The 13,894-nt window shown below is 56.9% G+C and overlaps 1 protein-coding gene across 1 annotated transcript in view; it reads right to left on the bottom strand.

Annotated features, from left to right (window-relative positions):
• LOC116936913 (sterol carrier protein 2-like) overlaps positions 1-13,894 on the bottom strand; it is a 79,786-nt gene that overhangs the window by 39,314 nt on the left and 26,578 nt on the right. Inside the window, 2 exon segments of the mRNA XM_076059248.1 lie at positions 1,315-1,462; positions 7,239-7,389. Coding sequence (XP_075915363.1) covers positions 1,315-1,462; positions 7,239-7,389 — 299 coding nt within the window.

The raw sequence follows: 13,894 nt of genomic DNA, 5'->3' as shown, positions 1-13,894 counted from the left end.
GGGGAGAGAGAGAGACACGGTGAGAGAGACACACGGGGAGAGAGAGAGACGGGGAGACACGGGGAGGGAGAGACACGGGGAGAGAGAGAGACGGGGAGAGAGAGACACGGGGAGAGAGAGACACGGGGAGAGAGACACACGGGGAGAGAGAGACAGGTGGAGAGAGACACGGGGAGAGACACGGGGAGAGAGACACGGGGAGACACGGGGAGAGAGACACGCGGGGAGAGACACACGGGGAGAGAGAGACACGGGGAGAGAGACACGGAGAGAGAGAGACACGGGGGAGAGAGACACGGGGAGAGACACGGGGAGAGAGAGACACGGGGAGAGAGACACGGGGAGAGAGAGACACGGGGAGAGAGAGACACGGGGAGAGAGAGACACGGGGAGAGAGAGACACGGGGAGAGAGACACGGGGAGACACGGGGAGAGACACGGGGAGAGAGACACGGGGAGAGAGACACACGGGGAGAGAGAGAGACACGGGGAGACAGACGGGGAGATAGACACGGGGAGAGAGAGACACAGAGAGAGACACGGAGAGAGACACGGGGAGAGACACGGGGAGAGAGAGACACGGGGAAAGACACGGGGAAAGACACGGGGAGAGACACGGAGAGAGACACGGGGAGCGAGAGACACGGGGAAAGACACACGGAGAGACACATGGGGAGAGAGACGGGGAGACACGGGGAGAGAGACACGGGGAGAGAGACACGGGGAGAGACACGGGGAGACACGGAGAGAAAGAGACACAGAGAGAGACACGGAGAGAGACACGGGGAGAGAGAGACACGGGGGGAGAGAGAGACACGGGGAGAGACACGGAGAGAGACACGGAGAGAAAGAGACACAGAGAGAGACACGGAGAGAGACACGGGGAGAGAGAGACACGGGGGGAGAGAGAGACACGGGGAGAGACACGGAGAGAGAGAGACACGGTGAGAGAGAGACACGGGGAGAGAGAGACGTGGGTCAATCTACTGCCGATGTACCTCCAATTCATCCCCATTTTACACGCAAAAATTACCACAAATTGACCACCAATGTACCACCGATTTATCCCCGATTAACCGCAAATTCATCACCAATCAACCACCAATCTCGCACCACCAACGCACCGCCTAATTCACCTCTCATTAGTTGCCCATCACACACCCCGCCACTGACTGATCGCCAAATCCACCGCAAAAAAAACAAAAAACTTTTCCCCCACCGCCCCAAATCCATTCGCAAACAAACAAACAAAAAAAACCAATAAAATAAAATTCGCCGCCGGCCTCGCCGTGCCCCCCGGGGGCGCGTTCTCACCGTGCGGGCACAGGCCGAGGGCTTCGTACGTGATGAGCTCGTTAGCCGAGAAGCAGTCGTGAAGCTCTATGAGCTGCAGGTCGCTGGGACGAAGGCCCGAAAGAGAGAAGGCTCGCTCAGCCGCGCGGCACGTCATGTCGTAGCCCGCCTGGCGGTGGGGCCACGGGGACACAGCCACGACTAGGAACCACAAGCACTACAACCACAGCCACGACTAGGAACCACGAGCACTACAACCACAGCCACGACTAGGAACCACGAGCACTACAACCACAGCCACGACTAGGAACCACAAGCACTACAACCACAGCCACGACTAGGAACCACGAGCACTACAACCACAGCCACGACTAGGAACCACGAGCACTACAACCACAGCCACGACTAGGAACCACAAGCACTACAACCACAGCCACGACTAGGAACCACGAGCACTACAACCACAGCCACGACTAGGAACCACGAGCACTACAACCACAGCCACGACTAGGAACCACGAGCACTACAACCACAGCCACGACTAGGAACCACGAGCACTACAACCACAGCCACGACTAGGAACCACGAGCACTACAACCACAGCCACGACTAGGAACCACGAGCACTACAACCACAGCCACGACTAGGAACCACAAGCACTACAACCACAGCCACGACTAGGAACCACGAGCACTACAACCACAGCCACGACTAGGAACCACGAGCACTACAACCACAGCCACGACTAGGAACCACGAGCACTACAACCACAGCCACGACTAGGAACCACAAGCACTACAACCACAGCCACGACTAGGAACCACGAGCACTACAACCACAGCCACGACTAGGAACCACGAGCACTACAACCACAGCCACGACTAGGAACCACGAGCACTACAACCACAGCCACGACTAGGAACCACGAGCACAGCAATCACAGCCACGACTAGGAACCACAAGCACTACAACCACAGCCACGACTAGGAACCACAAGCACTACAACCACAGCCACGACTAGGAACCACAAGCACTACAACCACAGCCACGACTAGGAACCACAAGCACTACAACCACAGCCACGACTAGGAACCACAAGCACTACAACCACAGCCACGACTAGGAACCACAAGCACTACAACCACAGCCACGACTAGGAACCACGAGCACTACAACCACAGCCACGACTAGGAACCACGAGCACAGCAATCACAGCCACGACTAGGAACCACGAGCACTACAACCACAGCCACGACTAGGAACCACGAGCACTACAACCACAGCCACGACTAGGAACCACAAGCACTACAACCACAGCCACGACTAGGAACCACGAGCACTACAACCACAGCCACGACTAGGAACCACGAGCACTACAACCACAGCCACGACTAGGAACCACGAGCACTACAACCACAGCCACGACTAGGAACCACGAGCACTACAACCACAGCCACGACTAGGAACCACGAGCACTACAACCACAGCCACGACTAGGAACCACAAGCACTACAACCACAGCCACGACTAGGAACCACAAGCACTACAACCACAGCCACGACTAGGAACCACGAGCACTACAACCACAGCCACGACTAGGAACCACGAGCACTACAACCACAGCCACGACTAGGAACCACAAGCACTACAACCACAGCCACGACTAGGAACCACGAGCACTACAACCACAGCCACGACTAGGAACCACAAGCACTACAACCACAGCCACGACTAGGAACCACAAGCACTACAACCACAGCCACGACTAGGAACCACGAGCACTACAACCACAGCCACGACTAGGAACCACAAGCACTACAACCACAGCCACGACTAGGAACCACAAGCACTACAACCACAGCCACGACTAGGAACCACGAGCACTACAACCACAGCCACGACTAGGAACCACGAGCACTACAACCACAGCCACGACTAGGAACCACGAGCACTACAACCACAGCCACGACTAGGAACCACAAGCACTACAACCACAGCCACGACTAGGAACCACGAGCACTACAACCACAGCCACGACTAGGAACCACAAGCACTACAACCACAGCCACGACTAGGAACCACGAGCACTACAACCACAGCCACGACTAGGAACCACGAGCACTACAACCACAGCCACGACTAGGAACCACGAGCACTACAACCACAGCCACGACTAGGAACCACGAGCACAGCAATCACAGCCACGACTAGGAACCACGAGCACTACAACCACAGCCACGACTAGGAACCACGAGCACTACAACCACAGCCACGACTAGGAACCACGAGCACTACAACCACAGCCACGACTAGGAACCACGAGCACTACAACCACAGCCACGACTAGGAACCACGAGCACTACAACCACAGCCACGACTAGGAACCACGAGCACTACAACCACAGCCACGACTAGGAACCACGAGCACTACAACCACAGCCACGACTAGGAACCACGAGCACGGGCAATCACTACAACCATAACCATCACTACAACCACAACTACAACCATCACTACAACCACAGCCACGACTAGGAACCACAAGCACAGCAATCACTGCAACCACAACCATCACTGCAACTATAACCATCACTAGAACTACAACCACAACCATCACTACAACCATAACCATCACTACAACCATCACTACAACCATCACTACAACCACAGCCACGACTAGGAACCACAAGCACGGCAATCACTGCAACCACAACCATCACTACAACCACAACTAGAACTACAACCACAACCATCACTGCAACCACAACCATTACTACAACTAAAAGCACAACCAGAACCATCACTACAACCACAACCATCACTACAACCAGAACCAGAACCACAACCACAACCATCACTACAACCATCACTACAACCACAACCATCACTACAACCACAACCATCATTACAACCACAACCATCATTACAACCACAACCATCACTACAACCACAACCATCATTACAACCACAACCATCATTACAACCACAACCATCATTACAACCACAACCATTACTACAACTAAAAGCACAACCAGAACCATCACTACAACCACAACCATCACTACAACCATAACCAGAACCACAACCACAACCATCACTGCAACCACAACCATCACTGCAACCACAGCCACGACTAGGAACCACAAGCACAGCAATCACTGCAACCACAACCATCACTACAACCACAACCATCACTACAACCACAACTATAACCATCACTACAACCACAACCATCACTACAACCACAACCAGAACCACAACCATAACTACAACTAAAAGCACAACCATCACTACAACAACAACCATCACTACAACCATCACTGCAACCACAACCACAACTAGAACCATCACTACAACCACAACTACAACCATCACTACAACCATCACCACTACTGTAACCACAACCACGACTAGAACCACAAGCACAGCAATCACTACAACCACAACCATCACTACAACCACAACCATCACTACAACCACAATCATAACTACAACCATCACTACAACCACAACCATCACTACAACCATCACTACAACCACAACCACAACTATAAGCACAACCATCACTACAACCACAACCATCACTACAACCATAACCATAACCATCACTGCAACCACAACCATCACTACAACCATCACTACAACCACAACCACAACTAGAACCACAACCATAACCACAACCATCACTAGAACCACAACTAGAACCACAACCATAACCACAACCATCATTACAAAAACAACCACAACCATCACCACAACTATAAGCACAGCCACAACCATAACTACAACCATCACTACAACCACAACCATCACTACAACCACAACCATCACTACAACCATAACCACAACCATCACTACAAAAACAACCACAACCATCACCACAATCACAACTATAAGCACAACCACAACTAGAACCACAACCATCACTACAACCACAACCATCACTACAACCACAACCATCACTACAACCATCACTACAACCATCACCACAACCATCACTACAACCATCATCACGACCACCACCACATCACCATGTCTGTCTCTCTGTCTCTGTCTCAATGTCTCTCTCTCTGTCTGTGTCTCTGTCTGTGTCTCTGTGTCTCTCTCTGTGCGTGTGTCTCTCTATCTGTGTCTCTGTCTGTCTGTGTCTCTGTCTCAATGTCTCTCTCTGTATCTCTGTGTGTCTCTGTGTCTCTGTCTGTGTGTCTCTCTCTCTGTCTCTCTCTATGTGTGTCTCTGCCTGTGTCTCTCTCTGTGTGTGTCTCTCACTGTCTGTGTCTCTCTCTGTCTGTGTGTCTCTCTGTGTGTGTCTCTCTCTGTCTCTGTCTCTATCTGTGTCTCTCTCTGTGTGTCTCTCTCTGTCTGTGTCTCTCTGTGTGTGTCTCTCTCTGTGTGTGTCTCTCACTGTCTGTGTCTCACTGTCTGTGTCTCTCTCTCTGTGTCTCTCTGTGTCTGTCTCTCTCTCTCTGTGTCTCTCTCTGTGTGTGTCTCTCTCTGTGTGTGTCTCTCTGTGTCTCTCTCTGTCTGTGTCTCTCTCTGTCTGTGTCTCTCTGTGTCTCTCTCTGTGTGTGTCTCTCTCTGTGTGTGTCTCTCTGTGTGTCTCTCTGTGTCTGTGTCTCTCTCTGTCTGTGTCTCTCTCTGTCTGTGTCTCTCTCTGTCTCTCTGTGTCTCTCTCTCTGTCTCTCTGTGTGTGTCTCTCTCTGTGTGTCTCTCTGTCTGTGTCTCTCTGTGTCTCTCTGTCTGTCTGTCTCTCTGTCTGTGTCTCTCTCTTTCTGTGTGTCTCTCTCTGTGTGTGTCTCTCTCTGTCTGTGTCTCTGTCTGTCTCTCTCTCTGTCTGTGTCTCTCTGTCTGACTGTCTCTCCATCTCTCTGTGTGTGTCTCTCTCTGTCTGTGTCTCTCTCTCTGTGTGTCTCTCTCTGTCTGTGACTCTCTGTCAGTGTCTCTGTCTGCGTCTCTGTGTCTTTCTCTGTCTGTGTCTCTGTCTGTGTCTCTCTCTGTCTGTGTCTCTCTGTCTGACTGTCTCTCCATCTCTCTGTGTGCCTCTCTCTCTGTGTCTCTCTCTCTGTGTGTCTCTCTCTCTCTGTGTGTCTCTCTCTATGTCTGTGTCTCTCTGTGTCTACTCTGTCTGTGTCTCTCTCTCTGTCTCTCTCTCTCTGTGTCTCTCTGTGTCTACTCTGTCTGTGTCTCTCTGTCTGCATCTCTCTCTCTGTGTGTCTCTCTCTGTGTCTGCGTCTCTCTCTCTCTGTCTCTCTGTCTCTCTGTCTGTGTCTCTCTCTGTCTGTGTCTCTCTCTCTGACTCTCTGTCTGTGTCTCTGTCTGCGTCTCTGTGTCTCTCTCTGTCTGTGTCTCTCTCTGTCTGTGTCTCTCTCTCCGACTCTCTGTCTGTGTCTCTGTCTGCGTCTCTGTGTCTCTCTCTGTCTGTGTCTCTCTCTCTGTCTCTCTGTCTGCGTCTCTGTGTCTCTCTCTCTGTCTGTGTCTGTGTCTACTCTGTCTGTGTCTCTCTCTATGTCTGTGTCTCTCTCTGTCTGTGACTCTCTCTCTCTGTCTCTCTCTCTGTGTCTCTCTCTCTGTCTCTCTCTCTGTGTCTCTCTGTGTGTGTGTCTCTCTCTGTGTGTGTCTCTCTGTGTGTCTCTCTGTGTCTCTCTCTCTGTGTCTCTCTGTCTGTGTCTCTCTCTATGTCTGTGTCTCTCTCTGTCTGTGACTCTCTCTCTCTCTCTGTCTCTCTCTCTGTGTCTCTCTGTGTGTGTGTCTCTCTCTGTGTGTGTCTCTCTGTGTGTCTCTCTCTCTGTGTCTCTCTCTGTCTGTGTCTCTCTCTCTCTCTGTGTCTACTCTGTCTCTGTCTCTCTCTCTGTCTCTCTGTCTGCGTCTCTGTGTCTCTCTCTCTGTCTCTCTGTCTGTGTCTCTCTGTCTGCGTCTCTGTCTGCCGAGCTCCGTGTTGTCCTCACCAGGTTCATGGCGCTGTTGGAGTTGAAGGTAGCGGCAGTGTCCGTCTGCATCACCATGGCGAGGATCTCAACAGCACGCTCCTCCAGGGCGTGCAGACGGACAAACGACTCCGATACCAGCACAGCGGCAGCAGAACCATCGGACGTGGGGCTGGCGGGAGAGACAGAGACACGGGGAGAGAGACACGGAGAGAGAGACACGGGGAGAGACACGGGGTGAGAGAGAGACACGGGGAGAGAGAGACACGAGGAGAGAGACACGGGGAGAGAGAGAGACACGGGGAGAGAGAGACACGTGGTGGGAGAGAGAGACACGGGGAGAGAGAGACACGGGGAGAGAGAGAGAGACACGGGGAGAGACACGGGGAGAGAGAGACACGTGGTGGGAGAGAGAGACACGGGGAGAGAGAGAGAGACACGGGGAGAGAGACACACGGGGAGAGAGAGACACGGGGAGAGAGAGAGACACGGGGAGAGAGACGGGGAGAGACACACGGGGAGAGAGACACACGGGGAGAGAGAGACACGGGGAGGGAGAGACACGGGGAGAGACACGGAGAGACACGGGGAGAGAGAGAGACGGGGAGAGAGAGACACGTGGTGGGAGAGAGAGACACGGGGAGAGAGAGAGAGACACGGGGAGAGAGAGAGCCACGGGGAGAGAGAGAGAGACACGGGGAGAGAGACACGGGGAGAGAGAGACACGGGGAGAGAGAGACACGGGGAGAGACACGGGGAGAGAGAGACACGGGGAGAGAGAGACGGGGAGAGAGAGACACGGGGAGAGAGACACGGGGAGGGAGAGAGACACGGGGGTGAGACATCGGAGAGAGAGACACGGGGTGAGACATCGGAGAGAGAGACACGTGGTGGGAGAGAGAGACACGGGGAGAGAGAGACAGAGAGAGACACGGGGTGAGACATGGGGAGAGAGACGGGGAGAGACACGGGGAGAGAGAGAGACACGGGGAGAGAGAGAGAGACACGGGGAGAGACAGAGAGAGAGAGAGACACGGGGAGAGAGAGACACGGGGAGAGAGAGAGACACGGGGAGAGAGAGAGACACGGGGAGAGAGAGAGACACGGGGAGAGAGAGAGACACGGGGAGAGAGAGACACGGGGAGAGAGAGACACGGGGAGAGAGAGACACGGGGAGAGAGAGACGGGGAGAGAGAGACACGGGGAGAGAGAGACACGGAGAGAGAGACACGGGGAGAGAGAGACACGGGGAGAGAGAGACACGGGGAGAGAGAGACACGGGGAGAGAGACACGGGGAGAGACACGGGGAGAGAGAGACACGGAGAGAGAGAGAGAGACACGGGGAGAGACATGGGGAGAGAGACACGGAGAGACATGGGGAGAGAGACACGGGGAGAGAGACGGGGAGAGAGAGACACGGGGAGAGAGACACGGGGAGAGACACGGGGAGAGAGAGACATGGGGAGAGAGAGAGAGACACGGGGAGAGAGAGACACGGGGAGAGAGAGACAGAGAGAGACACGGGGAGAGACACGGGGTGAGAGAGACACGGGGAGAGAGAGACACGGGGAGAGACACGGGGAGAGAGAGACATCGGAGAGAGAGACATGGGGAGAGACACGGGAAGAGAGACACGGGGAGAGAGAGACAGAGAGAGACACGGGGAGAGAGACACGGGGAGAGAGACACGGGGTGAGAGAGACACGGAGAGAGAGAGACACGGGGAGAGAGAGACACGGGGAGAGACACGGGGAGAGAGAGACACGGGGAGAGAGAGACACGGAGAGAGAGAGACACGGGGAGAGAGAGACACGGGGAGAGAGAGACACGGAGAGAGAGAGACACGGGGGGAGAGAGACACGGAGAGAGAGAGACACGGGGAGAGAGAGACACGGGGAGAGAGAGACACGGGGAGAGAGAGAGACACGGGGAGAGAGAGACACGGGGAGAGAGAGACACGGGGAGAGAGAGACACGGAGAGAGAGACACGGGGAGAGAGAGACACGGGGAGAGAGAGACACGGGGAGAGAGAGACATTGGAAGAGAGACACGGGGAGAGAGAGACACGGGGTGAGAGAGACACGGGGAGAGAGAGAGAGAGACACGGGGAGAGAGAGATACGGGGAGAGAGAGACACGGGGAGAGAGAGACACAGGGAGAGAGAGACACGGGGAGAGAGAGAGAGAGAGAGAGACACGGGGAGAGAGAGAGACACGGGGAGAGAGAGACACGGGGAGAGAGAGAGAGACACGGGGAGAGAGAGACACGGAGAGAGACACGGGGAGAAAGAGACACGGGGAGAGAGAGAGACACGGGGAGAGAGACACGGGGAGAGACACGGGGAGAGAGACACGGGGAGAGAGAGACACGGGGATAGAGAGACACGGGGAGAGAGAGACACGGGGAGAGAGAGAGACACGGGGAGAGAGAGAGAGAGACACGGGGAGAGAGACACACGGGGAGAGAGGGAGAGAGACACGGGGAGAGAGAGACACGGAGAGAGAGACATGGGGAGAGAGACACGGGGAGAGAGAGAGAGAGACACGGAGAGAGAGAGACACGGGGAGAGAGAGAGAGAGAGAGACACGGGGAGGGAGAGACACGGGGAGAGAGACACGGCGAGAGAGACACGGGGAGAGAGAGAGACGGAGAGAGAGACGGGGAGAGACACGGGGAGAGAGAGAAACGGGGAGAGACACGGGGAGAGAGAGAGACACGGGGAGAGAGAGACACGGGGAGAGAGAGACACGGGGAGAGACACGGGGAGAGACACGGGGAGAGAGAGACACGGGGAGAGAGATACACGGGGAGAGAGAGACACGGGGAGAGAGAGACAGAGAGAGACACGGGGTGAGACATGGGGAGAGAGAGACACGGGGAGAGACACGGGGAGAGAGAGAGACACGGGGAGAGAGACACGGGGAGAGAGACACGGGGAGAGAGAGACACGGGGGTGAGAGAGACACGGGGAGAGACACGGGGAGAGAGAGAGAGAGAGACACGGGGAGAGAGAGACACGGGGAGAGAGAGACACGGGGAGAGAGAGACACGGGGAGAGAGAGACACGTGGTGGGAGAGAGAGACACGGGGAGAGAGAGAGACACGGGGGTGAGAGAGACACGGGGAGAGAGAGACACGGGGAGAGAGACATGGGGAGAGAGAGACACGGGGAGAGAGAGAGAGACACGGGGAGAGAGAGAGACACGGGGAGAGAGAGACACGGGGAGAGAGAGATGAGGAGAGAGAGACACGGGGAGAGAGACACGGAGAGAGAGAGACACGGGGGGAGAGACATGGGGAGAGAGAGACACGGGGAGAGAGAGACACGGGGGTGAGAGAGACACGGGGAGAGACACGGGGAGAGAGAGACACGGGGAGAGAGAGAGACACGGGGGTGAGAGAGACACGGGGAGAGACACGGAGAGAGAGAGAGACACGGGGGTGAGAGAGACACGGGGAGAGACACGGGGAGAGAGAGACACGGGGAGAGAGAGACAGAGAGACACACGGGGAGACACGGGGAGAGAGAGAGACACGGGGAGAGAGACACGGGGAGACACGGGGAGAGAGAGACACGGGGAGAAAGAGACACGGGGAGAGAGAGAGACACGGGAAGAGAGAGAGACACGGCGAGAGAGACACGGGGAGAGAGAGACACGGGGAGACACGGGGAGAGAGAGAGACACGGGGAGAGAGACACGGGGAGAGAGACACGGGGTGAGAGAGAGACACGGGGAGAGAGACACGGGGAGAGACACGGGGAGAGACACGGGGAGAGACACGGGGAGAGAGAGAGACACGGGGAGAGAGACACGGGGAGAGCCACGGGGAGAGAGACACGAGGAGAGACACGGGGAGAGAGACACGGGGAGAGACACGGGGAGAGACACGGGGAGAGACACGGGGAGAGACACGGAGAGAGAGAGACACGGGGAGAGAAAGACACGGGGAGAGAGACACAGAGAGACACACGGGGAGACACGGGGTGGGAGAGACACGGGGTGGGAGAGAGACACGGGGGGAGACACGGGGTGAGACATGGGGAGAGAGAGACACGGGGAGAGAGACACGGGGAGAGACACGGGGAGAGACACGGGGTGAGAGAGACATGGGGAGAGAGAGACACGGGGAGAGAGACACGGGGTGAGAGAGAGACACGGGGAGAGAGACACGGGGAGAGACACGGGGAGAGACACGGGGAGAGAGAGAGACACGGGGAGAGAGACACGGGGAGAGACACGGGGAGAGAGACACGGGGAGAGACACGGGGAGAGAGAGACACGGGGAGAGACACGGGGAGAGAGAGACACGGGGTGAGAGAGAGACACGGGGAGAGACACGGGGAGAGAGAGACACGGGGAGAGAGAGACACGGGGTGGGGGAGACACGGGGAGAGAGAGACACGGGGAGAGAGAGACACAGAGAGAGACACGGGGAGAGAGAGACACGGGGAGGGAGAGACACGGGGTGGGAGAGACACGGGGAGAGAGAGACACGGGGAGAGAGAGACACGGGGAGAGAGAGACACGGGGAGAGAGAGACACAGAGAGAGAGACACGGGGAGAGAGAGACACAGAGAGAGAGAGAGACACGGGGAGAGAGAGAAACGGGGTGGGAGAGACACGGGGAGAGAGAGACACGGGGAGAGAGAGACAGAGAGAGAGACACGGGGAGAGAGAGACACGGGGTGGGAGAGACACGGGGAGAGAGAGACACGGGGAGAGCGACACGGGGAGAGAGAGACACGGGGTGAGAGAGAGACACAGGGAGAGAGAGACACGGGGAGAGAGAGACACGGGGAGAGAGACACGGGGAGAGAGACACGGGGTGAGAGAGAGACACGGGGAGAGAGACACGGGGAGAGACACGGGGAGAGACACGGGGAGAGAGAGAGACACGGGGAGAGAGACACGGGGAGAGCCACGGGGAGAGAGACACGAGGAGAGACACGGGGAGAGACACGGGGAGAGACACGGGGAGAGACACGGGGAGAGACACGGAGAGAGAGAGACACGGGGAGAGAAAGACACGGGGAGAGAGACACAGAGAGACACACGGGGAGACACGGGGTGGGAGAGACACGGGGTGGGAGAGAGACACGGGGGGAGACACGGGGTGAGACATGGGGAGAGAGAGACACGGGGAGAGAGACACGGGGAGAGACACGGGGAGAGACACGGGGTGAGAGAGACATGGGGAGAGAGAGACACGGGGAGAGAGACACGGGGTGAGAGAGAGACACGGGGAGAGAGACACGGGGAGAGACACGGGGAGAGACACGGGGAGAGAGAGAGACACGGGGAGAGAGACACGGGGAGAGACACGGGGAGAGAGACACGGGGAGAGACACGGGGAGAGAGAGACACGGGGAGAGACACGGGGAGAGACACGGGGAGAGAGAGACACGGGGAGAGACACGGAGGGAGAGAGACACAGGGAGAGAGAGACACGGGGAGAGAGACACAGAGAGACACACGGGGAGACACGGGGTGGGAGAGACACGGGGTGGGAGAGAGACACGGGGAGAGACACGGGGTGAGACATGGGGAGAGAGAGACACGGGGAGAGACACGGGGAGAGACACGGGGTGAGAGAGACATGGGGAGAGAGAGACACGGGGAGAGAGACACGGGGTGAGACATGGGGAGAGAGAGAGACATGGGGTGAGAGAGACACGGGGAGAGATGGGGAGAGACACGGGGAGAGACATGGGGAGAGAGAGACACGGGGAGAGACACGGGGAGAGAGAGACACGGGGAGAGAGAGAAATGGGGAGAGAGAGACACGGGGTGAGAGAGAGACATGGGGAGAGAGACACGGGGTGAGAGAGAGACACGGGGAGAGACACGGGGTGAGAGAAAGACACGGGGAGAGAGACACGGGGAGAGACACGGGGAGAGAGACACGGGGAGAGAGACACGGGGAGAGACACGGGGAGAGAGAGACACGGCGAGAGACACGGGGAGAGAGAGACACGGGGAGAGACACGGAGAGAGAGAGAAACGGGGAGAGAGAGACATGGGGAGAGAGACACGGGGAGAGACACGGGGAGAGACACGGGGTGAGAGAGACATGGGGAGAGAGAGACACGGGGTGAGACATGGGGAGAGAGAGAGACACGGGGTGAGAGAGACACGGGGAGAGATGGGGAGAGACACGGGGAGAGAGACACGGGGAGAGAGAGACACGGGGAGAGAGAGACACGGGGAGAGAGAGACACGGGGTGAGACACGGGGTGAGACACGGGGAGAGAGAGACACGGGGAGAGAGAGACACGGGGTGGGAGACGGGGAGAGAGACACGGGGGGTGAGACACGGGGAGAGAGAGACACGGGGTGAGAGAGAGACACAGTGAGAGAGAGACACGGGGTGAAAGACGGGGAGAGAGAGACACGGGGGGTGAGACACGGGGAGAGAGACACGGGGTGAGAGAGAGACACGGGGTGAGAGAGAGACACGGGGAGAGACAGACACGGGGTGAGAGACGGGGAGAGAGAGACACGGGGGGTGAGACACGGGGAGAGAGACACGGGGTGAGAGAGAAAGACACGGGGTGAGAGAGAGACACGGGGAGAGAGAGACACGGGGAGAGAGAGACACGGGGAGAGAGAGACACGGGGAGACACAGGGAGAGAGAGACACGGGGAGAGAGACACACGGAGAGAGAGACACGGGG

This window comes from Petromyzon marinus (genome assembly GCF_048934315.1).
Source record: "Petromyzon marinus isolate PM22_M1 ecotype Great Lakes invasive population chromosome 85 unlocalized genomic scaffold, UKy_Petmar_22M1.pri1.0 chr85_unloc.1, whole genome shotgun sequence".
NCBI lineage: Eukaryota > Metazoa > Chordata > Hyperoartia > Petromyzontiformes > Petromyzontidae > Petromyzon > Petromyzon marinus.
This window is presented reverse-complemented; position numbering and strand designations above follow the sequence as displayed.